The sequence below is a fragment of the Carcharhinus amblyrhynchos genome, chromosome 5 (assembly GCF_965287045.1).
Source record: "Carcharhinus amblyrhynchos chromosome 5, sCarAmb.v2.hapA, whole genome shotgun sequence".
Lineage (NCBI taxonomy): Eukaryota > Metazoa > Chordata > Chondrichthyes > Carcharhiniformes > Carcharhinidae > Carcharhinus > Carcharhinus amblyrhynchos.
The window spans coordinates 87,760,520-87,785,914 of NC_137328.1; the positions used below are offsets into that span (position 1 = coordinate 87,760,520).

The following is a 25,395-nucleotide window of genomic DNA, read 5'->3' on the forward strand; positions in this document are numbered from 1 at the left end:
TAAACTGCCTTCCTGTTTTTGTTGCCAAAATCGATAACCTTATGTTTATCCACATTTACTGCACTGCCATATATTTGCCCACTCATTCAGCTTTATTCAGATCACACTGAAACATCTCTGCATCCTTCTCACAGTTCACACTCCCACCCAGCCTTGCACCATCTGCAAATTTGAAGATATTATTTCCCTCATCTATATCATTAATGTATATTGTGAATAGCTGGAATCCTTGCACTAATTCTTGCAGTACCCCACCAGTCACAGCTTGCCATTTGGAAAAAGACCTGTTTATTTCTATTCTTTGTTTCCTGTCTGCCAATGAATTTTCTATCCATTTCAACACATTCCCCCAAATTCCATGTGCTTTAATTTGACACATTAATCTCTTATGTGGTACTTTGTCAGAAGCCTTCTGAAAGTCCAAACGGATCATATCCACTGGCTGTCCCTCATCAACAACCTAGTTACATCTTTGAAGGATTCCAATAGATTGGTCAAGCATGCTTTCCCTTGCGTAAATTCATGCTGACTTTGTCCAATTCCGCCACTGTTTTCCAAGTGGGCTGCTATCTTTATCTTTGATAATGGATTAGAATTTTCCCCACCACCAATGTCAGGCTGACAAGTCCATAATTTCCCATTTTCTCTCTACCTCCCTTTTTAATAGTGGGGTTACATTAGCTACACACCAATCTGTAGAAACTATTCCAGAGTCAATAGAATTTTGTAATATGACCAATAATGCATCCACTATTTCTAGGGCAAATCTGTGAGAACTGTTCCAGAGCCTATAAAATCTTATAATATGACCACCAAGTGCATCCAGTATTTCGAGGGCCACTCCTTTAAGTACTCTGGAATACAGATTATCAGACTCTGGGGATGTATTGGCCTTCAATCTCATCAGTTTCCCCAACACCATTTTTCTACTCATACTGATTTAAGATAGTTCCTCCCTCTCAACAAACCCTGTGTTCCCCAACATTTGTGATATGCTATTTGTGTCCTCCTTTGTGAAAACAGAACCAAAATATATATTTCTTTGCTCCCCTTTATAAATGTCCCTGTTTCTGACTGCAAGGGACCATCATTTGTCTTCATCAGTCTTTGTCTCTTCAAGTACCTATCAAAACTTTTACAGTCAGTTTTAATATTCCTCACAACCTTACTTTTGTACTCTGTTTTCCTCTTTGTAATCAATCCTTTGGTCTCCCTTTGCTGAATTCTAAACTCCTCTGAATCTTCAGGTCCACGGTTTTTTTCTGGCCAATTTGTATGCCGCACCCTTGGATCTATTACTATTTCTAATTTCCCTTGTAAGCCATGGTTTGACCACCTTTTCCATTTTACTTCTGCGCCAGACAGGAATAAACAATTGTTGCAGTTCACCCATATAGTCCTTGTGTTTGCCATTGCCTAACCCACCATCATCCCCTAAAGTAACATTTCCTAATCCACCATAGGCAACACATGCCTCATACCAATGTTGTTTCCTTTATTGAAATTCAGGACTCTAGTCTCAGAATCAACTGCGTCACTCTCCACTGAAGAGTTTTATCATATTAGGATTGCTCATCCCTTCAGGGTCTCACACTAGATTGCCAATTATTTCTTTCTCATTACACAATACCCATTCTGGTTTGGCCTATTCTCTTGTTGAGGATTGGCCTAGAAAATCATCCCATATGCACTCCAGGAATTCCTCCTCTACGGTATTGTGACTAATTTGATTTGCCCAATCAATATGCAGACCTCGATCCATGCCAGTATATTACCCTCAATCCCATGCACTTTAATTTTTCACACTGGGTTTTATCAAAATCTTTCTGAAGAACTAAATACATCACACCCACTGATTCTCTCTGCACTATTCCATTAGTTAAATACTCCAAAAGCTCAAATATGATTTCCATTTCATTAATCCATGTTTACTTTACCTAATCCCATTTATAATTTCTAAATGTCCCATTTCCACATCACTGAAATGACAAGAAATTTTACACCAGTACTATCACTATAAAAACCCTTGATAAAGTAACACTTTATTGATTGTGGTGTGACTGAACTTCTGGTGGTGTACTAAGTTTACAATTACTACTGAAAAGCCTCACTAGCCCTTAAAAACCTGATTTTTAAATTGTGGAATGTCAAATTTCTCCATTATGATCAAATTGACATGTTTATAAATATCTTTTATAATATTTTAGCTTCTAACTTATTCCCATGTGTGTATCCCCATCATTTATTTTGCTCTCTATAAAAATACCAGTGGAAAAAACGCCATGCATTTTAATGTGGAGTTTGCACATTCTCCCCATGTCTATGTGGGTTGTTTCTTCCCACAGTCCAAAGATGTGCAGATTAGATGGATTGGTCAAGCTAAATTGCCCTTTACTGTCCCAACATACATAGGAATTCACAGAGTAAATTCCTGGGGTTATGAGGATACATCCAAAAGATGTGCTGATTAGGTGCATTAGCCATGCTAAATTCTCCCTCAGTACACCCGAATACTAGCCTGAGAGTGGCGACTAATGGATTTTCACATTAACTTCATTGCATTGTTAATGTAAGCCTACTGTTGACACTAATAAATAAAACTTAAAACAAAAAGGTGGAGGGGAGGACCTGAATTAGATGCTCCATTGGAGATTCAGTACAAATGTATTCAGCAATGTAAGGATTTTATGATTTTACGATTTTACTTTCTTGTTTGCTGTGTGAGAATACTTTGATTATAATTAGCTAATTGCACGTCATTATTGGTGACATCGTTGTTACTGGATGCCTGGAGATTCCCTTGACTAAGCACCAGATTCAAACTGACGTTGGAGACATGAAAATGTGTTCTATAGTGCTTGTTAGATCTTTATGGTATCTTCCTTCAAGGGTCAGTGTTGAGCGCTATTACTTCATCTCGGACTTAGAAATCCATGCCTTTGCATATAACATTAAAGAAGTTTTCTTTTTTCCTAGATTCCACGCCATTTGTAAAATGCCAAAAATGCCAACACTTCTTTTTGATGATGGAGTCAAAAAAACCCTCTGCAAACAGCTACAAAGATGTAGAGCTGTGGCATACAGCTGGTCAAAGTGAATGTCAAGTGAATCTACCAACACCAAAAGAAGTAATGTGCATACTTTCTTTTGCTGATACTTCTTTGAAGTTTGACTCTCTGCCAAGTTAGCTTTAGACTGGTGTTGTTTAAATTTAACTAATATTTCAGCTGTCTACTCGCTCCTGACATTTGCACGATTCCAAAGTGGGAAGCCAACTAATGGTGATTGAGGGAGATAATGGAAGCAATTTTAAACACCCCCACTCTGCCCATGTTAGGTAGGAAACTAAAAGTGGGGAAACACATTCTCTTCACTGACTCCTGAGCTTCTCAATACCAGTGGTCCCAGCCTGCCGCCTGTACTGCATGTGTTTTCACCTGGCAGCTAGATAGCCATTAAATTCAAATGGATCTCTGCTTTTCTGACATTTTCATCATTCCCAGTTGCCCCTCTTCTCCCTCTCACCTTCCCCATAATTATTGGGAGCGCTGGCACAAATTTTGTGCAATATAACAAAAGGTGAAAATGTCTGTACTGTTCTCCAAGAGTTTCTGCCAGTCTTCTATCTTAATCTCTATCAGAGTTTCAGGATCACGTTTAGATTTAGATATGTTTCCTATTGGTGGTAATTGTGGGATAATGCACCAACGATTTTGAACCTTCAATATCTGATTTAAAATTGCATTACTTCAAGGGCTTCTGCTATGGCAAATCGCAGCCCCAATATTTACAAGGAGATGGGAGAGAGTGTTGGCGGAGGATTTTGGGGAGCTGTTTTGCATTTGTAAAATGAGAAATTCAATTAACAATTTTTGTCTCATGTCCAGACCATTGCCAGGCCAACTGAGAAGCTGCTGGCTGTTAGGCAGTTAGGTCTCCAGCATCAGGTCTCTCTGGGCTTTTTTGATTCATTCATGGAACACAGGCATCGCTGGCTGGCCCAGCATTTATTGCCCTGCCCTAATTGCCTTTAGAGGTCAGTTGAGAGTCAACCACATTGCTGTGGCTCTAGAGTCAGATGTAGGCCAGACTGGGTGAAGATGGCAGATTTCTTTCTCTAAAGGACATTGGTGAACCCGTTTCTCAATGAATCTAGTAGCATCTGAGCCCAGCTTTCAATTAAAGTAACTGTTTGAAAATCAATTTCATGACCTAAGTACTTTATAAATTGTGGAAATTTGTTATATGTCTTTGGCTTCAGCTCCATAGATTTTTGGATCAATATGTTATTGGTCAACACCACGCTAAGAAAGTTCTCTCAGTGGCTGTCTACAATCACTATAAACGACTTAACAGCAATATTCCTTCTGAAGTCTCACAGCAGACGGAGGTTTACGGTGATGGTTACTCCCATACTTCAAAAGGTAAGTTTGGAGATTTTGATCTGTACCATTTTAAAATGTTTCTGGCTCAAATTGCTATTATTTGGGAACTTAGATGACTCCAGTAAAGTCAACAACTTTGAATCAAAGTTGGTTTGAGGCATTAAAATAAACAAAAACCTTTCAGTCGCAATGGAAAAGGAAAATTGATTCAATCTCTGAAATTAGCTCATTTCAGCTGGAATCATAGTCATAGAATCAGAGTCATAGAGGTTTACAGCATGGAAACAGGCCCTTCCACCCAACTTGTCCATGCCACCCCTTTTTTAAAACTTCTAAGCTAATCCCACATTTGGCCCATATCTCTCTATACCCATCATACCCCTGTAATTATCTAAATGCTTTTTAAAAGACAAAATTGTATCGGCCTCTACTATAAACCCTGGCAGCTTGTTCCAGACACTCACCACCCTATGTGTGAAAAAATTGCCCCTCTGGACACTTCTGTATCTCTCCCCTCTCACCTTAAAACTATGCCTTCTAGTTTTAGACTCCCCTACCTTTGGGAAAAGGTATTGACTATTGAGCTGATCTCTACCCCTCATTATTTTATAGACCTCTATAAGATCAACCCTCAGCCTCCTACACTCCAGAGAAAAAGGTCCCAGTCTATCCAGCCTCTGCTTATAACTCAAACCATCAAGTCCCAGTAGCATCCTACTAAATCTTTTCTGAACTCGTTCTAGTTTAATAATATCCTTTCTATAATAGGGTGACCAGAATTGCACACAGTATTCCAAGTATGGCCTTACCAATGTCTTGTGCAACTTCAACAAGACTTTCCAACTCTTGTATTCAATGTTCCGATGGATGAAACCAAGCATGCCGATGTCTTCTTTACGCTGGAGTGGCAGTAAAGGTTAAGTGAAGGGGTAGGGAACAAAATCAGTTATGAGGAGCTCTCCTGATTGCTTTAAAATTCATTCCTGTTGGAAGTGTGTTTGGGGTTACATTATATCACGTCGCATCCATCTTTTATAGGCACTATGCAGTCATTCAATGTCTCAAAATGGCGCAATGTGACATGTCTGCTTCGTAAACTGGTTTGTGTGTGAAAACACACCTAATGACTACTTGTAGCATGCAAAACGGACATATCACAACACATTTTGATTTCAATTAACAGGTGATTTAAACCCACCGCTTCCACATCAGCTAGTGCCCTGCAAGTCGTGTAAAGTGTGGCAGTGAGTGTCTTGCATTTATGCTTGGGTGATATGGCTTTCATTGTTGAATAGCTGCAGGTATGTGACAGCAATGAGTTGAGAGTAGAAGGCATACAACAGTGCTAAATGTGTCAGAGTGCAGTGGAACATATGTAAATGTAAGCTATGAATCTTGATTGACAGATATTGTTGGTAGGTGAGTGATGGAGATGTATTGAATTGAATTGAATAGATGATTAAGTTAGTGGTGCAGCTGGTAGGATATGCTGTTTGAAGATTGAACTCATTGAAACACATGAGATCATTAAACATCTTCCAGTTGTTTTTCATGTTCTGGATCTCTTGGTGTTGACCTCTTTCAGTACTTCGTCTCACTACTGTATACAGTTCTGGTCATCCTATTATAGGAATGATATTATTAAACCAGAAAGAATGCAGAAAAGATTCACTAGGATGGTACCAAAATTTGATGGTTTGAGTAATAAGGAGATGCTTGATAGACTTGGGCTTTTTTCCCTGAAGCTTAAGAGATCTAGAGGATGATCTATAAAATGATGAGGGGCATAGATCAGCTAGATAGTCAACATCTTTTCTCAAAGGTAGGGGAGTCTAAAACCAGAGGGTATAGGTTTAATGTGAGAGGGAAGAGATACAAAAGGATCCAGAGGCGAAATTTTTCATACAGAAGATGGTGAGTGTCTGGAACAAGCTGCCAGAGATTGCAGTAGAGACAGTTTCCCTCAATCTGGATGGCCATAAAACATTAGATAGGGGTCATGGGTAGAGAGGTGGACTGGTGCTTTTGAGATGGCGGCGCGGGCTCGTTGGGCCGAAGGGCCTGTTTCCCGGGCTGATTTTGTTCTTTGTTCTTTGCGCAATTTTGACTTTTAAAAAGCATTTAGACGTTACATGGGTAAGATGGGTATAGAGGGATATGGGCCAAATGTGAGCAATTGGAACTAATTTAGCAGGTTAAAAGAAGGGGTGGCATGGCAAATTGAGCCGAAGGTTCAGTTTCCATGCTGTAAACCTTGATGACTCTACTTTGAGTCTACCCTGCCCATTTGTGAAAATAGAATATTCTTTATATTTCACCTTTTGCATCAAGATCCCCAATGCAGCAACAGAAAATCTTGCTCTATTTCATTTTGAGACATTCTATAAAGCATTAAAGCATTAAACCATTGACTCAGTTCACATAGGACTTCCACCACTTACTTCAGCCAAAACTGTTTATGACAGGCAAGCTACCTCTATTGAGCACAAAATAACTTATGAAATTGGGCCTCCTGCTGAATGCATACTGTGAATGAACAGTGTAGATAGCACTGAATGCATACATTGATCGCATGATCTAGCAGACCTGCAATGCAATGGTAAGCATGGGGTAATGGCATACTACATTTCCGGTGCCCGCTTTGATGGGTTATTCATCCACTCTCTCCCTGTCCCAACTCTGTGTTCTTAGAAATCAAGTGAGGACAGGTTTGGGGCTGACAGAAGTAATAGCTTTGCCAACAGTCACAATCCCTACCGTTTTGTGAAGGATATCTTCATAGAATCATAGAAACCCTACAGTACAGAAGGAGGCCATTCAGTCCATCAAGTCTGTACCGACCACAATCCCACCCAGGCCCCATCCCCACAACCCCATTATTCACTCTGCTAATCCCCCGACACTAGGGTCAATTTAGCGTGGCCAATCCGCCTAACCCGCACATCTTTGGACTATGAGAGGAAACTGGAGCAACCAGGGGAAACCCACGCAGGCATAGGGAGAATGTGTAAACTCCACACAGACAGTGACCCAAGGCCGGAACTGAACCTGGGACTCTGGCACTGTGAGGCAGCAGTGCTAACCACTGTGCCACTATGCTGCCCAAGTGTGCTACTATGCCGCCTTCCTGGGTATGATAAAAGGCCTGCTTATTTCTGTGAAACCATTCCAGAATAGTCATTCCAGAAAAAGTGGAAAGATAAGGAGAGTATTTTTAAAACTTCAGAAAGCTTGAGGAGTTTAATTTAAAAAGTTTCATTCATCACATTGGTGCACATTACATTTCAGGTCATGGATCAAAATGTGAGCCAACGAGCCATCACCAGTTCAAAATATAATTTGCACAAAATATAAGAATAAGTGTGATGTGCATAAAGTGTCATGGATTAAGATAGAGTGAGATCTATAAATAGCTGTTACTTCATCAAATTCTCACTATTCCTAAGATTCCAGCTCAAAAGCTGTACATTTTCATCTTCTAGGCATTGGGAGAGGGCAGGGGAATGTTGAATGTGGTTTGTATGCTATTATTTAGAGAAATTTGCTTATTTAAAAAGACTTATCAATAATGTAAAGCTAGGCTAAATAAGGCAGGATTACTTCCATTTATAGTTTCATTATAAGATAGAATACCACAAAAAGAAAAAGTGACATTATAAAATAACACTTTTTAAGATGTTCATCTATATTTTTCCAACAGAGCTGCTTCAACTAACAGGATTGATTCCACCTTCATCTTATTTTTCACAACAGCCATTACCGAAGAGAAGTTTCCAAAAGAACTTTGATTCTGATGATGACACTCTTCATTTAGACAAAAGTAACATCATTCTGCTTGGACCCACAGGCTCAGGTGAAGTTTCAGTCAGATTAGAAACACAAATCCAACTATTGTATCATTTTCATGTCATCTTGCTTCAGTGGCTCACTATAGTATGAAGGGGTTCATATCAAGTCTGGGTAAGAATGAATTTGCATACACATTGAAAAATGTGCATTTTTATGGTACCATTTATATGGTCTCTCAGTACAACCCAAAAGCTTCACGCCCAGTTAATTGTCTATAATGTAAGCACAACAGCCATTATGCACAGGGCAACATCCCAAAACAGCATTGAGCTCAATGGTCCATTAATCTGCTTTTGATGGTATTAGTTGAGGGAGGAATGTTGTCTAGGACTCAGGAAGAATTTTTTGCTGTACTTTGAATTATGTTATGAAATCTTTGCATGAAACATTTGTTTCATGTTGGGATGCTATCCCAAACATGAAAACCTGAATCATTGGAAAACAGTGGTTGGAGCTTTCCAATCATTCACACAGGCAGGAACTCGCCGATGGTGCACCCCACCATGGATTTCCTGGCAGTGAGAAGTACATTCAATGGGAAACACCACAGACAACAGTGGAACCGGAAGATCCCACCAGCAACCAATGGCAGGCCACTTCTGCTGCTGCAAAATGGATGAGTTGCACAGAATGTCCTGGCCAGTGCCTCCATTTAACATTCCGGATGAGATTTTACAGCCTCACTCTAGTGAGACCAGAAAATCCTGCACAAGAACAACAGACATTTGCATTGTACCCCCTCATCCGCTCCAATTCCATGGTGGATGGGTCTGAAGAATTTTGGTGTTCATCTGAAGCCAAGTATTTCCCAAAATACAGCATTCCCTGGAATATCAGCCTAATTATTTATTGCTCAAAGGATGGTGCCTAAACTTACAAGCTTCAGATTCAGAAGTGAATGTTGGAATCAACAAGAATCATAATCCCTGCCAATATGCTATGTTCAGTTCTATACCAGGACTGAAATTAAATCCTGTTACTTGCATTTCTTTGGCAGAAGCACAATAGGTGAAATTGGAATTGTGTAATGTTAGTAACGAATGCACTAACACGCTCCTATGATCCTCCCTTGTTCTTCAAGTTAACTAAGGCATTTGTCTAAAGATGTGCAGGTTAGGTGAGCTGGCCACGATAAAATGCCCCTTAGCGTCCCAAGATATGTTGGTTATGGATTTAGTGAAGTAAATGCATAGGGTTGCAGGGATAAAGTATGGGTAAGATGCTCTGTCAGAGAGTCAGTGCAGATTCAATAGACCAAATGGCCTTCTTCTGCACTGAGCTGCTTGAGCCTTGTGCTTCCAGGGGTGTGAGGATGATCTGGTCTGCTTCGCTGTTCGGCCTGCAAGAGAAGCCCCTGGTATCAGTGCATTACAGGGGATACAGAAGGAACTAAATTCATATTTCCCTTTTGTCTTTGCAAAGGAAGACATGAATAATATACCGGAAGTTCTGAGAAACAAGTTATACTGAGAAGCTGAGGGAAATTAGTGTTAGTAGAGAAATGGCTTTGGGGAAATCAATGGGGTGGAAGGTGGATACAACTCCAAGGCCTGATAATCTTCATCCCAGAGTACTTAAGAAAGTGGCCAATTAACATAGAAAATAGAAGCAGGAATAAGCCATTCAGCCCTTTGACCCTGCTCTGCCATTCATTTTCATCATGGCTGATTATCAGAATCCCCCTTCCCCACATAATCCTTGATCCCTTTAACCCCAAGAGCTATATCTAAATCCTTCTTGAAGTCACACAATGTTTCTATGGTTGTGAATTCCACAGTTTCACCACTCTCTGGATGAAGAGATTTCTCCTCATCCCAATCCCATAAAAGGACTTATCCTTATCCTCAAACTCTGACTCCTAGTTCTGGGATCCCCCTACATTGGGAACATTCTTTCCAAATTTACACTGTCTAATCCTGTTAGAATTTTATAAGTTTCTAAGAGTTCTCATCTCACTTTTCCAAACTCCAATAAATATAATCAAACTGACTTAGTCTCCCCTCATATGACAATCCTTTCATCCCTGAAATCAGCCTAGTAACCAGTTGTGAATTCCCTCCTTTCTGACTGTAAGGAGCCTACATTCGGTTTTTGTCAATCTTTTTCCCTTTACATATCCATAGTCCAAAGATGTACAGCTTAGGTCAATTCACCTTGGTAAACTCAGAGTTACAGGGATAGGGCAGAGAGGAGGCCTGGGTGGCATGCTCTTTCAAATAGTCAGTGCAGACTTGATGGGCCAAATGGCCTCTTTTTTCATTGTAGTGATTCTATGGTTCAATAGAAATTTTTACAGTCAGTTCTTATGTTCTCCGCTAGCTTACTTTCATACTCTATTTTCTCCTTCTTAATCGCTTTTTTTATTTCAAAAATATACTTTATTCATAAAAATCTCAATTAAACCAATACAAATCTACATATCTATAAATTGCAAACAGTGCAGAATAAAAACAATTTTACAGTCCTATACAAATTACAGTCATTACATTTCAAAACTTAAAACTATATACATACCTCAAAATTTACTGTGTGCTGTCATTGCTCAGATTGGCACACAGTTACACAGGTCGAGGGTATTCTGCAGTTCCCGGGACCTCGGTCTGCCTCCGTTAAAAGACCTTATAGTGTGGCCTTTCCCCATTGTGCCTTTGCGACGGCTGCCCCAAGCTTCAGCGCATCCCTCAGCACGTAGCCCTGGACCTTGGAATGTGCCAGTCTGCAACACTCAGTCGAGGACAGTTCTTCCAACTGGAAGATCAGCAAGTTTCGGGTGGACCAAAGTGTGTCCTTCACTGAGTTGATGACCTTCCAGCAGCAGTTGCTATTTGTCTCGGTGTGCGTCCCCGGAAACAGCCTGTAGAGCACAGAGTCCTGAGTCACCGAGCTGCTCGGGATGAATCTCGACAAATACCACTACGTCTCACTCCAGACCTTCTTTGCAAAGGCACATTCCACAAGGAGGTGTGTGACCGTCTCATCAGCCTCCCAGCCACTTTGAGGGCAGCGTGTGGTGATGTTGAGACTTCGAGCGTGCATAAAGGATCTGACAGGGAGTGCCCTTCTCACCACCAGCCAAGCCAGGTCTTGGTGCCTATTTTTTAAAACTTTATTCCAATCCAATCCAATCAAATCAAATCCAATTCAGAGTCCCAAGTTGGGACATTCCTGATCCAAGCTGACAAGACAGGGCTCTCACCTCCTGTCTTGGGCTTGATCTACATGTTCCAAGCTGATTGGAGTAGGTGTAGCTCCTCCTCCAAGGCTTGATCTCATTTGCATCTTAGCCAAATGGCCGAGATGCCACTTTAAAAAATTGCTTCAAATGAAGCTGAAATGTAACCTAATGACTTCAACCAAGTGCAGCATGTCAATACCACACTTGATCTTAACCAAAAGGCCAAGAAGCAATTTTTTTTTTTGTTTACTTTATTCCGATCCAATCAAGTCAAATTAAAGCCAATTCAGAGTCCCAACAAGTTGAGACATTCCCAATCCAAGCTGACAAGACAGAGCTCTCATCTCCTATCTTGGGCTTGATCTACATGATCCAAGCTGATTGGAGTAGGTGTAGCTCCTCCTCCAAGGCTTGATCTCATTTGCACCTTAGCCAAAAGGCCGAGATGCCACTTTAAAAATTTGCTTCAAATGAAGCTAATGACTTCAACCAAGCGCAGCATGTCAATACTACACTTGATCTTCGCCAAAAGGCCAAGCAGTGCACTTATATATTATCCCAGGCGAGGGTGGTGACCCTGCTGGAAGGCTGTCTCATGGAGTAGGGGTAGAGTGGGTCCTGGCTCTGCTCCACTCCATGCAGCTTCTTGGTGAGGGTCCTCTCTGAAAGGCATGGTGTGGGCTCCTTGACTGCTGTCCCCTGAGTCATTGTGGAACAAGTGCTGGGGAGCCATTTACATGGAGCTCCCCAGTACTTGCAACAGTAAGTCTTTCTTGGACGGGCAAATCAGTTGGAACATGCTGCAAGTGTGATGTGATATCTGTGGGCATAAAAATTATTGATTAATTAGGCATAAGATTCGACCCAAAATCATGCCGTCAGCAGGAAACACTCCTTTTTTTGTGCTGGAACCGACGCTCTGCCATTTGTTGGCAAAATTTCACATCATAGGTCAGTGCATTTGTTAGAATGATGGATAGAGAAATTTGGTATGAATATTTAAAATACTCAGTAATGATGTCGCTGATGAATTTGGGGACGTGTTTTAATTATATCGATGGATGAGTTTATCTGTTCTTCTGGTGGCAGCAGCACTGGGTTGGGTTCTTTTAAAAATCTCTATCTGAGGCATTTAAGAACATAATAAGAACATAAGAACATAAGAAATAGGAGCAGGAGTAGGCCATCTAGCCCTTCGAGCCTGCCCCGCCATTCAATAAGATCATGGCTGATCTGTCGTGGCTCAGTTCCACTTTCCCGCCCTCTCCCCATAACCCTTAATCCCCTCTCTTATCAAGAACCCATCAACCCGTGTCTTAAAAATATTTAGCGAGGCAGCCTCCACCACTTCAACGGGCAGAGAATTCCAGAGATTCACCACCCTTTGAGTGAAGAAGTTCCTCCTCAACTCCGTTCTAAACCGCCTCCCCTTTATCTTGAGGCTGTGCCCCCTAGTCCTACTGTCTTTTTTGAGCAGGAAGAGTCTCTCCACCTCTATCCTATCCATCCCATTCATCATCTTATACGTCTCAATGAGATCTCCCCTCATTCTTCTAAACTCTAACGAGTACAAGCCTAGTTTATTCAGCCTCTCTCATATTTGGCTAAGCACACGTTGTTAACTGAACATTCATAGTTAAAAACCTACAAGTTGGGCGGAGGGAGAGAGAGAGAAAGAAGGAGAGAAGAAATCATTTGGTCTTCTTTCAGTGTCTCAATTGCTTCTGTCTTTAACTGTTTTGCAAAGAAATCAAGTGCTTAAACACATAAAGGATTGGATTTTGACATTCACCAACTGCTCAGTGATCCTAATATGATCATTCCAATTATAACTTGATTAGATCATAGCTTGAAATTTATTTCTCAGTTAGGGTTCTATTGTCCAAGTGATTATGTCTAGAATTTGTCTCCACCCAATTGAGTATTGTTCCTGGTGCAGCTTTATAGATAGGTTTCCCCCATTTTAATGTTTTTCGGAAGACAGAAGATACAATGATGCAAATTTACATGCCAATGATGTAGCCATCTGTGGTAATGATTGCGAATCACTGAAATGTGGCTTTAATCTTAAAAAAGAATCAGTTAGGGGTTTTTGGCCAGTAAATTCAAAAATCATTTTCTATATGAAGCAAGGGCCTCACAACAATACAATTTTATTTCAAAACCAATAATCCATTTTATTTTCATAGGGAAAACATTGTTAGCCCAGAGCTTGGCTAAGTGCTTGGATGTACCATTTGCTATCTGTGATTGTACAAGCCTAACGCAAGCAGGATATGTTGGTGAAGACATCGAATCGGTCATTGCTAAGCTGCTGCAGAATGCAAACTTCAATGTTGCAAGAGCTCAACAAGGTATCCTTCTTATTTTGGTCAAAAAATACAATCAAATGAGACCAATCGGTGAATATTAGTGTTTATTGTTTTACTATATTTGTTCCAATGTGTCAATACTCTTGTGGATTTGTTGAGGGTGACAGCAAGAGTAATAGGGTCTTTTATAACAACAGGAGACTTGTATTTTGGCACAAATCATTAAGTAACTTGGAACTCATTCCTTTCAATGGCCTCCATTATTTTATGGTGATGAACAGTTGCGCATCTCCACATCATGAACAGTTGCGAGCAGGTTTAGTTTGCTTTTATCATTTTAAACAATCAATGAGCAGAAATGTATCCCATAAAAAGGTAAAATGGTGAGATATGCAACTAATCCAACAATGCTATAGGAAGGATTTTATGAAACAGGAAAGGGTGCAAAAAAGATTGACAAGGATGTTACCGGGACTGGAAGGATGGCATTATAAGGAGAAGTAGATAGGCTGGGACTCTTTTCCGTGGAGTGTAGGACAATGAGGAGTGGCCTAATAGACATTTATAAAATCATGAAGGGGCATAGATAAGGTGATTAGCCAAGGTCCTTTCCTTAGGGTAGGGGAGTCCAAGTCTAGAGGACATAAGTTTAATGTGGGAGGGAAAGATTTAAAAGGAACCAGAGAGCAACTTTTTCACACGGTATGGTCTGTGTATATGGAATGAGCTGCCAGAGGAAGTGGTAAAGGTGGGTGCAATTACAACATTTAAAATACATTTGGACAGGTACATGGATGGGAAAGGTTCAGAGTGGTATGAGCCAAACGCAGGCAAATGAGACTAATTCAGTTTAGGAAACCTGGTCAGCAAGGACGAGTTGGGCCAAAGGACCTGCTTGTGTGCTGTATATCTCTTTTAAAAAAAGATCAACCTGGACGGTGCTATAATGTGGTGCTGATGCTGAGTAGGTGGTCATATGTAAACAATTGCAATATTAGAGGTTATTTGGATTTATTTTTAGAGTTGAAATCAATATTGGCAAGCATGAACAGCGTTTTGGGGGTGGGGGGGATTCTCCCAGTCCAAGAGATTGAAGCAGAGTTTCGCAGCCTACCTGCTGGGCACCATGTCCTCCTCGAGGCTCTGCGGGGTAGATTTCCAGAGTTGTCAGCTTCAACCAGAAATAGTGAGGAGCTGTATAATGTATTTAAATATGAATTTGCATCCAATTAGCGGGCTTGGGACAGAGGTCTCCAGGTCCGCTAGAGACCTGGACACCTCTGTCCGGGTGGCACGGTAGCACAGTGGTTAGCACTGCTGCTTCACAGCTCCAGGGCCCTGGTTTCGATTCCTGGCTCAGGTCACCGTCTGTGTGGAGTTTGCACGTTCTCCTCGTGTCTGCGTGGGTTTCACCCGGGTGCTCCGGTTTCCTCCCACAGTCCAAAGATGTGCGGGTTAGGTTGATTGGCCATGCTAAGAAATTGCCCCTTAGTGTCTAGGGATGCGTAGGTTAGAGGGATTAGTGGGTATAATATGTAGGGATATGGGGGTGGGATTGTGCTTGGTGCAGACTTGATGGGCCAAATGGCCTCTCCCTGCACTGTAGGGTTCTGTGATTCTGTCTCCCCGCACCCGCCCCCCCCAACCCCCACCACCCCCCAGCCCACACCAGGAGTGTTTCACTCCAGCAGGGTTTACAATAGTTCCCACTTGCAGGGAGCTGGTGACCCAATCCTGCTGGAGGGAAAGGGGACCATGGAGGCTCCCCAGAAGGTCAGGGAAAGTGAGGGGGGGACCTCTCTGGACATTGCCAGCTTGGCAGTGCCAGCCTGGACCCCTGGCACTGCCCAAGGGCAATGTGGCAATCCCCAAGGAGGTATCTTGGCACTGCCCATTGGGCATTGGGGAGTACAATGGGGGAAAGGCCAGAAGGGATAGGGCTGAATGGGGGGAAGATTGGTGGGGGGGAGGGGTGGCCGTGCTGCCACTCTGCACTCGGCTGTGGGAAAGAGAGGGATGCCAGTGATCGAGGCTGGCCGTTGAGGTGGGGGAGAAAGGGATGGGCGGCCTCCTGGGGGGAGGGATTGGGGCTGCAGGCAGGTGGAGCGTCGGGATTGGAGAGTGGAGGTCTGGACTGCCAGGGAGTGTGAGGAGAGATCAAGGTGGCTGAGGAGAGTGGTCAAGGCTGGCCCGGGAAGCCAGCGATTGATGATGGTGGCGGTGGTGGTGGGGCCTTGGTCACATGGCTAGTGATGCGGAAGTCACGGGGCTGGCCAGAAATCACGAGGCATTGGTGCATGCACAGTAGCCCGCTCAGCGTCATACTGCTGGCCTCTCCGCCCACTTATTTTTTGAGTGAGTCATGCTAACACACTCCGCAGTGCACAGCGTGTGGGAGATTCGTTTTGAAAATCCCACTGAGAAAATCATCTGGATTTACTCCAGTTTTATGCAAATTTGATGCTTAGATGTTTCTGGGAGAATCCCACCTGTGAATTTTCACTCTGTTGCTAAGTGCCTGTAATTATGTTGTTGGTAAACTGTCCATGTTATACAATTTTTATCATGAGATCATTGATTGGTATGAGTGATGTTATTTACATATCGATTTAAATGTAAGAAGCCAGTAAACTTCTAAAATTGAGATTTTAGAGATACAAAGCAGGTAAATGGAGTTATATTGGAGATCATTCGCAACCTCACTGAATGGCAGAACAGGCTCGGGGGCTAAAAGACAGACTCCTGTTCCAATGGTTGAAGTTTTCTCGCCGTTCTTGCTGACAGGATCTTCTGATTCCACTGGTGACACCTGCCCCTCCCCTCCCCCCACAGGTTCCCCAGCAGCAGAGTGTGTGAACAATGGGAAAACTGGTTGACAGCAGCGGCACTGGAAAATCCTGACACCACCCAATGGCGGACCACTTCCACTGCTGCAAAACACAGCACGGGAGTGAACAGAAAATCCCACTCAATGTTTCCAAGCTGGGTGAGGGGAGGGGAATTGGGGGGTAGGTGAAGCAATTGGTAGTATTGTTGGCAGGCAAAAGTTGTCTATTAATTTAATCTGACAGTAGGGTAAGGAGAAAAATCTAGATTTAGGGTGGTATCCTCCAGCACTGGGTTCCCAAATTTGTTTGGGTTCTTGGAGAATTGATTACATGGCAGCCACCTCTCACTATTGGTCTACCCATTACTTCAACATCATGGCTCACCATCTTCCAGCAGCAATTGGAAAGCAAACAGACTTTTCATGATGCAGTTAGATTTTCTTGGACGTGTAGTAGCCTTTTTCTTCTCCACAGCTACATTTTAATGTGGTTAGCACATGTGATTCCCAGCTTGGGTCACTTATGCTCCCTCGCTGGTAGGTTTTTAGATAGGGGTGCTGGGGTGAATTTGAAAGGACAGGATTCATTCTGCGTTCCTGCTTACCCCAACAGCACAATAATTTACTGCTGGAGTGGATAAGGCCTCATTTGAAGCATGAAATGGATACTGGGCACTCAGCATCAGTGTGGACCACTTCCCTACCAACTCTTTGAATGGCGGGAAATGGACCTCACCATGCAAAGAATTCAGGTCTACAATTTTTCTCTTGGGCTGTGTGCAGCAGAGTCTTATAAATTTATTTCCAGTTCCTGGAAACTCCAGTGCAATTCAGGTCAGTTGGCAACCTGACTGCAGTGGTTTCTTTGGGGACTGACAATTGGCTGTCAAGTGCCTAAAGAAACTAACAGCAGCATCCACAGCCTCTGCAGTAGTCAAATTTTGCAAAGTTGGCATCAAATAGGCACTAGGCTCCTTCTTTGCATATGCAGAGGAATAATGTCTGTTTCTGGCACATGTCCTGGATGCCTAACAATATGATACACTGCACACTTCCAGCGCAGAATGAGCAGGCAATTGCCAGACTGAAACCAAAGCCACTGCTCAAAACCACTTTTTTGTATCTACAGCACAGTAAGTATATGGGTCCTCCACAATGTTAGATGGCCAGCTCACAAGGTGATGGGAGCTTACTCACAAGCTGGGCTGAAAGTTCATTATGCTCTCAAAAGTAAGATAATTTAGGTGATCTCAGCTTCATGCAATCGCGGTACATCTGCAAGGCTCATGTCACCCAATATATTTGAAATTGGAAATAAAAGAAGTCTTTGAAAAATAGCCCACATTTCCCCCACCTGCTGGTCTCCTTCATTATCTGTACCTTCCCATTTCACCCTCATGAATCCTCTCTCCCTCACCTAGCAGATAAGTTGGCAATAATTATTGCACAGCTAGCAACCCTTCACTGTTAGCTAGTGCTCAAAACTATGGTTCCTGCTTTCTGGGAAGGATGTGTTTTGAGCAATGATGAAATGTTCAGAAGGACTGACCTTGGATGATTAGGCAATGTTATTTCTGAATATCTGCCGAGGGAGCCTGAACAGCATGGAGCACCATTATTACCTATTAACAAGAGCAGCCATAATCAACACATGTTGTGTTGCAGGCTGTTATACATTTACCAGAGAGTTCCATAGTGAGACTAAACAGTTTTTAAATATTTATTTATGTATTTTGTAATCCGTAAGGAATTGTGTTTCTTGATGAAGTGGATAAGATTGGAGCAGTTCAAGGCATACATCAGCTTCGTGACGTAGGAGGAGAAGGTGTGCAGCAAGTAAGTGATATGGCCGGATTTTTGCTACTCATGGACATGATCCCAATTGTTTTCAAAGCTGTGAGGTAGGCCTTCTTGTTCTCATCCTTCACTCATCACTGTCCCATGCTCTTTCAAAGCACCCTGTCACCTCCAGGACAACTCATATCTCACTCTCACCCATGCCCCCTCATAGCCTCCATGCTATCTCTGTAGCCATTCACTCAGTATCCACCATGGCAGGCCTCAAGAACCTGTGGAGATGAAATAAAAAACTTCTAGTAATCTAAAACAGATCTCATTCTTACACATTTGACAGTGAAATAATCTCCCATTCATGAAATTCTTTCAAACCTTTAAATCTCCTCATGGTTAATCCCTTATAAAGACAAAGAAACCCAGACCAAAATCAGCTAATCTTGTAATAGGTTCTTTAAACTGTCAACCAAACTGTGAACCCGAATTCTTTGCTGAGATACCTCTTGAAATCCATCCAAGTATTCATAATGACAGAATAGCCTTAGGGAAGTCAACAAAGACCTCTTTTGCAAATTTAATGATCAGATGGCAATGTTATTTTCTTTCCTACAACAGATGGCCTATCAACAAAAACAATCTAGCAGAGGGTGTTTTTTTTTTAACTCTTACTGACAGTTTCAGGCTGTTTTTCTCATGGATAAGGAACAGGAAATTAAAAAGCTTTAGATCAGGACACCTAAGCAGACCTTACCCACACACATATTTATAGTTCATCAATTTGAGACTTCCATACTTCGGATTAAGGCCCTTAAACCAGCAAAAATGAGGACTGTTAGAATTTGGAACTAAGTTCAAATGACCATGTTTGAATTTGTGTTTTCTTCCTTCGTGACTCTTGCCCTTCCCCTGCTAGTAAAAATGGAACCTGTTGGAAGTGGAGATAGGACACATGCATCAATGTCTCCTGCCATTTTAAAGGTTTGTGGAGATTTCTGTTTTCCATGAAAATAAGCCCATAATATCTAATGAAACAGCAGAGAGGGATTTTCAATAGATGGGGTGGACTTGATTAAAAATAAAGCTCAGACCATTGGATTTATAAGGCCAGTTAAAAACACTTCAAAACAAATAATAATGTTTCAGAACCTTTTTTTGCCTTAATATATTTGTGTACAGTGGAGTAGCAGGAGTAACTACAACCTAAAGTTTTTAGAGGCATGTGAATAGGAAACAATAACTTTTGTGATAATTATGATTGCGTAATCTTTACAACTTAAATTGCACAATTTTTGTTGCTTGCACATAGAACATAGAACATAGAACATTACAGCGCAGAACAGGCCCTTCGGCCCACGATGTTGCGCCGACCAGTTTAAAAAAAATGACCCACTAATCTAAACCAATCCCTTTTCGTCCATAAACCTATCCACGGATCTCTTAAACGCCCCCAAACTAGGCGCATTTACAACAGCAGCAGGCAGGGCATTCCAATCCCTCACCACCCTCTGGGTAAAGAACCTACCCCTGACATCCGTCCTATAACTACCCCCCCTTAATTTAAAGCCATGCCCCCTCGCTATTTTCCTGTGTTTCCTTTCTAGGTGCATTGAATCACATGCCTGTAAAATAACCCATTGGCTTTTGTTCTTTTCATTTCAATGCAGGCAAATCCGGCAGGTTTCTTCACTGGTGTGTACATTAGCTTGCCCAATTTGCTGTTATTCCACACAATCAAGTATTCCTGGGCAAAGATTTTGGGTCTTTGATTTGCTGGTAGACTTTTGCAATTCAAGTAATATCCCATTGAAACCCAAGTTGATTATTATCTAGAACTGAGTGTTTGTGCACTACTCAGTGGATAATGTGAATTATTAAAGGTTTGAGTTACAAATCTTGCTAGTTTACATGAGTGATAACATTGTCTTAATGGAGAGACACTGGCACCACTCCTCCTTGGATGTTGCACATTTTTGTAGTATAGTCATCTGACCGGGTGCTGGAGTACACAGTCAGCTTCATTGAAGTAAATTATCACTATGTTCAGTCCACAGATGTTTTGTGAGTGTCCTAGGGTTAAGCTGCAACTTATCTGGCAGCAGCAACAAATGAAGGATTTCTGATTCTTTTTAAAAGTGTTCTCCGCCTAAAGAGAGAGACAAGATGGTTGCAAACACTAGGGTGGCTCCCCATAAGTGCTGCTAGAAGACATCCCATAAAGGAATAAGGTCCTTTGAAGTGAAGGGCCATTTACAGTGAAGACAACACCAGAGCAATCTTTTGGAAGTTACATAGAATTATGTAATTTTTACAGAACAGAAATAAGCCATTTGACTCAATTGGTTTATACAAGTGTTTATGCTCCATATTAGCCTCATCTCAACCTACTTGATCTAACTTTATCAGTAATCCTTCTGTTCCTTTCTCCATCATTGCACCTATGTTACTCATGTGAACTACTCCTTGTGGTTGCAAGTTTCACATTCTAGGTCCACAACTGTGAAATAAATTTCTTTTGACTTCCCAGTTGGATTTAGTAGTGAATTTTCTCAGATTTGTGACCTCTATTGTTGGACTACCAACAAGTGGTAGTCTTCTCTATGTCAACCTATCAAGAACCTTCATAATTTTAAAGAGATTTCTTAAGTCTTAGTTTTTTTCTTTTCTGGACAGAACCAGGGGTTCAGTCTTTTATGACAGTTATAAGTTCTGGTATCATTTGTACAAATGTTTTTTGCAACCTCTCCAGTGCCTCTCACTCTTTTTATCACATGGAGACCAGAATGGTCCAGAAATAGCAGGGTAAATGCTGCTTCATCTGTGCACCAAAACTGAGACTGGGTGAGGAAGAAATCTTTTCATCTCAGGGAAGTTGCCAAGGTAAGGACTGTTCAGATTTTATTTTATCATTTGGCCTTAAAAAGTATCTTAACTCTTCAATTTAAGTGTAAGGCTGTGATATACCACTGGTGATTTACAAACAGAGGTCTTAAATTGCAATTTTAGGGTATAATTGTGGTATTTTTCTTTTTCAGGGCTTGTTGAAAATCATAGAGGGAACAATAGTAAATGTCCCAGAACGGAGCTCGAGGAGATATCGCACAGATACCACTCCAGTGGACACCACCAACATTCTCTTTGTAGGTTCAGGTGCTTTTAATGGACTGGACAGAGTAATCAGCAGGAGGAGAAATGAAAAGGTCTATTTTTAATTCTCTAAATATTAAATGTTCTTTCCAATATTTGTGGGAACTTGTTAGAATGTTCTCAGTGGTGACATTACCTGAATAATTCCTATAGCTTCATGATGTCTGAAACAGATTATTTCACAGGTTTAAGGTCTGCTCAACAGTCTTAACCAAACTTGACTTTCTCCATATCAAAATGACATTAAAAATCTGGAACCATACAATCTACAGCCATTCTGTGGAGTCCCCTATAAATTCAAAGGGAATTTGCTCAATTGGCTGGAAATTGGACCAGGGCCAAAGTGAGGGTAGATATTAGCACCAAAATCAATGTAAAGGGGTGGGGACTCCAGACAATGGACTCTTCATATCCTGAGTCTTTGGGATCCAGCATATAATCGCTGCAAGCAGATCTAGTGAGTAAGACATCAAATTGCTGTGGGGAAAAAAATAGAATTGTCTTGTATCCTTTCCCACCTTTCTCTTGTACAAGGTTTCTTCAACATTGTTTTTTGGTTCTCTTCCATGTGGCACATGAGGTAACCTATTTCTTTCTTTGTCTTTACATTCAGCAGAAAGTGTTCTGGGTTGTTTCCATAATGAAGACTCCACTTTTGTTTTATGTACCAGGTTATTAGCCACAGAAGATTATAGATTCTATAGAGTTCCAAACTCTGCCTATATCAGGCACAAGCATCCCCCTGGATATCAGCCTAATCAAAGATTGGAACACTTGGTTCCTTTTGCTATGCCTTTTTAAACTTAGCCCCACAAAACTTATCCTACAGCGGGCTTTCACTCTTCAAACCTCAGCTCTGAGTGGCATTGTTTAAGTCAAAGGCCTCTGAATTTGGCTGCTTGCCTGACCTGACATGTTTTTGCAAACTAGCCATAATCCACCCAAAACTTCTAAACATTAAACTTGTCATCCTACTTACTGCTGTATTCCTGCTGGTTTTCCAGCACTGTTTCAGAAAATGGCTATTGGTCGATGAAGATGCATGATGCTTTTTGCTATGTATTTGTCCTGTTTCCTGACCTGTCCATGCTGCACACTGCTCCCAATTCCCTAATTAAGAAGTCACCATAATCCAATTTCTTTATTTTGAAGCAGGAACTGGTATTAAGGTCCATTAAGTAAGTGCTACACTGAGAAAAAAATCAATGTTGATTCGTAACTGGAAATTTTGGCATTATGGCCTTTCTTTGGGTGGGGTAATGTTGACAGCATGGTTTTCATCTGACGGAGTTGGAAATGATCATTTAGTTGATTTGAGTTTGACTACTTTTTTATTATTTGCTAAGGTATTGCATTAAGAACATAAGAACATAAGAAATAGGAGCAGGAGTAGGCCATCTAGCCCTTCGAGCCTGCCCCGCCATTCAATAAGATCATGGCTGATCTGTTGTGGCTCAGTTCCACTTTCCCGCCCTCTCCCCATAACCCTTAATCCCCTCTCTTATCAAGAACCCATCAACCTGCTTCTTAAAAATATTTAGCGAGGCAGCCTCCACCACTTCAACGGGCAGAGAATTCCAGAGATTCACCACCCTTTGAGTGAAGAAGTTCCTCCTCAACTCCGTTCTAAACCGCCTCCCCTTTATCTTGAGGCTGTGCCCCCTAGTCCTACTGTCTTTTTTGAGCGGGAAGAGTCTCTCCACCTCTATCCTATCCATCCCATTCATCATCTTATACGTCTCAATGAGATCTCCCCTCATTCTTCTAAACTCTAACGAGTACAAGCCTAGTTTATTCAGCCTCTCCTCATAGCTCAATCCCCTCAACTCCGGTATCAGCCTAGTAAACCATCTCAATCAGCTGTTACATTTTCACAGCCCATCTCTTGCTGCATCCCTGGTCCCCTCAAAATGCTACTCAAAGTCAAAACCCCCTTCCAATGTAGCAGCTCCATCAGAACCCCCTCTCACCACTGCCAGACACTCAAGACACCAGACCAAATTATGTAAAACACCTGATTCCTGCCTGGAAGCCACTAAGGGGAACATTGGCTGCCCACAGCCATTTAATGATCAAATGATTGTTAATAGGCTGGAGGTGGGATTTCCACCTCACAGGAACAGGGAATCCCAAACTCTGACTAAGTGACTCCTGCTGTCCATTATTTCCAGAACCAACTTCCACCCTGGTCATTCATTAAGTGCTCTCGAGCACTTCAGCACAGAGGAACGCAGCTTTGGATGGACATTTGGTTATGTGTTTGGAGGTCTTCTAAATGCAAAAAGTGTCGGGACTTGGCAAGGGGAGTGTGTGAGGGACAGAAATGGGGGTGGTGGTGGGCGGGGAGAGGGGGTGGTGGTGTGGAGATGGGGGGAAGGAGGGCTCAACGGGCTCAAAGCTGAAACATATTCATAATGTGATTCCATTCATATGCAGAGATGCATTTGCTGCAAACAATGATAATATGCTCAAGCCTTGAGCCTTCTTTGAATTACCTGAGAAAATGTTGCTTCCTCCATGGTAGTGCCTCAACCAGTCAGAATGGACTTGCCAACTAATCAGCATCCCCTTTTCTCCTGTATGGTAAATTGTGAGTGTTTGAAACTTGACATTCATGGGTTTGTCCTGATAAATGCAAGATGAAAAGCTTTGACTATATATCTCTTTTCAGCAAAATTAATGTTAATACTTTCCTCACAATTTAAACTGTGAACTGTTTGAAATTAATTTATGCAATAAAGCTTTGAAAAGTAAATGGAAAGTAAAATAACCTATTTTTTTCTCACTCAGTACCTAGGATTTGGTGCAATGACCAGTCTGGGCACTGGCCGTCGAGCTATAGCAGCAGCTGGCCTGGCTAATTCTTCTGGAGTGAATACACAAAAAGAATCCCAAGAGCAAGACAAGTTGCTTTGTAGTGTGGAGGCTAGGGACCTGATAGAATATGGAATGATTCCAGAATTTGTGGGAAGATTTCCCGTGATTCTCGCACTGCATAGTTTAAATGAGGACATGCTAGTTCGTGTTTTGACAGAACCACAAAATTCAATAATAACTCAGTACAAGATGTTGTTTGATATGGATAAGGTATGCGTAAAAGGGAAACAGAAGCCTGGAACTGTATAGCTATAAAGAATGATACATTTCAATGGCCTAATTTTATCTGTATAGGTAGGAGTAAAAGAAGAACACCAAATTGACCACAGGGCACAAACTATCTTACTAGATGCATCTCTACCAAGAAAAAAATAAATGTTGGCATTCTTTTGAAGCAGAACTATGTGTTGCCAGAATTATGGGACACACAGAATCATAAAATTTTAAAACATTATGTCGGGGTGTGAGCATTTCTGGATAGGTCATCATTTATTACGCACCTGTAATTACTCTTGAGCAGGTTACAGCACAGCAGGGTATTCAGTCTATCCAATCTATGCTGGCATTCTGAAGGAACAGTTCACCAAGTACTACTTACTTGTCTTTTCCCTGCAGCCCTTCAATTTTTTCCCTTTGCAGATAATCATCTAATTCTCTTTTGGTAGCCTCAACTGACCCTGCCTGCACTACACCCTTGTGTAGTGCATTCCAGATTCTATCCACTAACTTCGTGCAAATGTTTTTCCTCACATCACCTTTGCTTCCTCTGTCAGCTACCTTAAATCTGTACCTTCTGGTTCTTGATCCTTTTACCAGTGGGAACAGTTTCTCCCAGTCTACCCTATCCAGACCTTCCATGATTTTGAATTTCTCTATGAAATCCCCCCTCATCTTTGTTGACAGAGAACAATTCCAACATCCTCAATCTTTTTATGTAACAGTGGAATCATTCTAGTGAATCTGATCTGCAGCCCTGTATTGTCTTGACAATTTTCCTAAAATGTGATGCCCACAATTGGGCAAAAGACTCCA

At 41.7% G+C, this 25,395-nt stretch overlaps 1 protein-coding gene across 1 annotated transcript in view; it reads left to right on the forward strand.

Annotated features, from left to right (window-relative positions):
• The window catches only part of LOC145343544 (ATP-dependent clpX-like chaperone, mitochondrial), a 40,572-nt gene that overhangs the window by 11,097 nt on the left and 4,080 nt on the right, over nt 1-25,395 (forward strand). Inside the window, exons 5-11 of the mRNA XM_080189793.1 lie at nt 2,977-3,128; nt 4,262-4,424; nt 8,086-8,238; nt 13,599-13,763; nt 18,296-18,384; nt 21,375-21,539; nt 24,277-24,573. Coding sequence (XP_080045919.1) covers nt 2,977-3,128; nt 4,262-4,424; nt 8,086-8,238; nt 13,599-13,763; nt 18,296-18,384; nt 21,375-21,539; nt 24,277-24,573 — 1,184 coding nt within the window. The remainder of the gene's footprint in view (nt 1-2,976; nt 3,129-4,261; nt 4,425-8,085; nt 8,239-13,598; nt 13,764-18,295; nt 18,385-21,374; nt 21,540-24,276; nt 24,574-25,395) is intronic.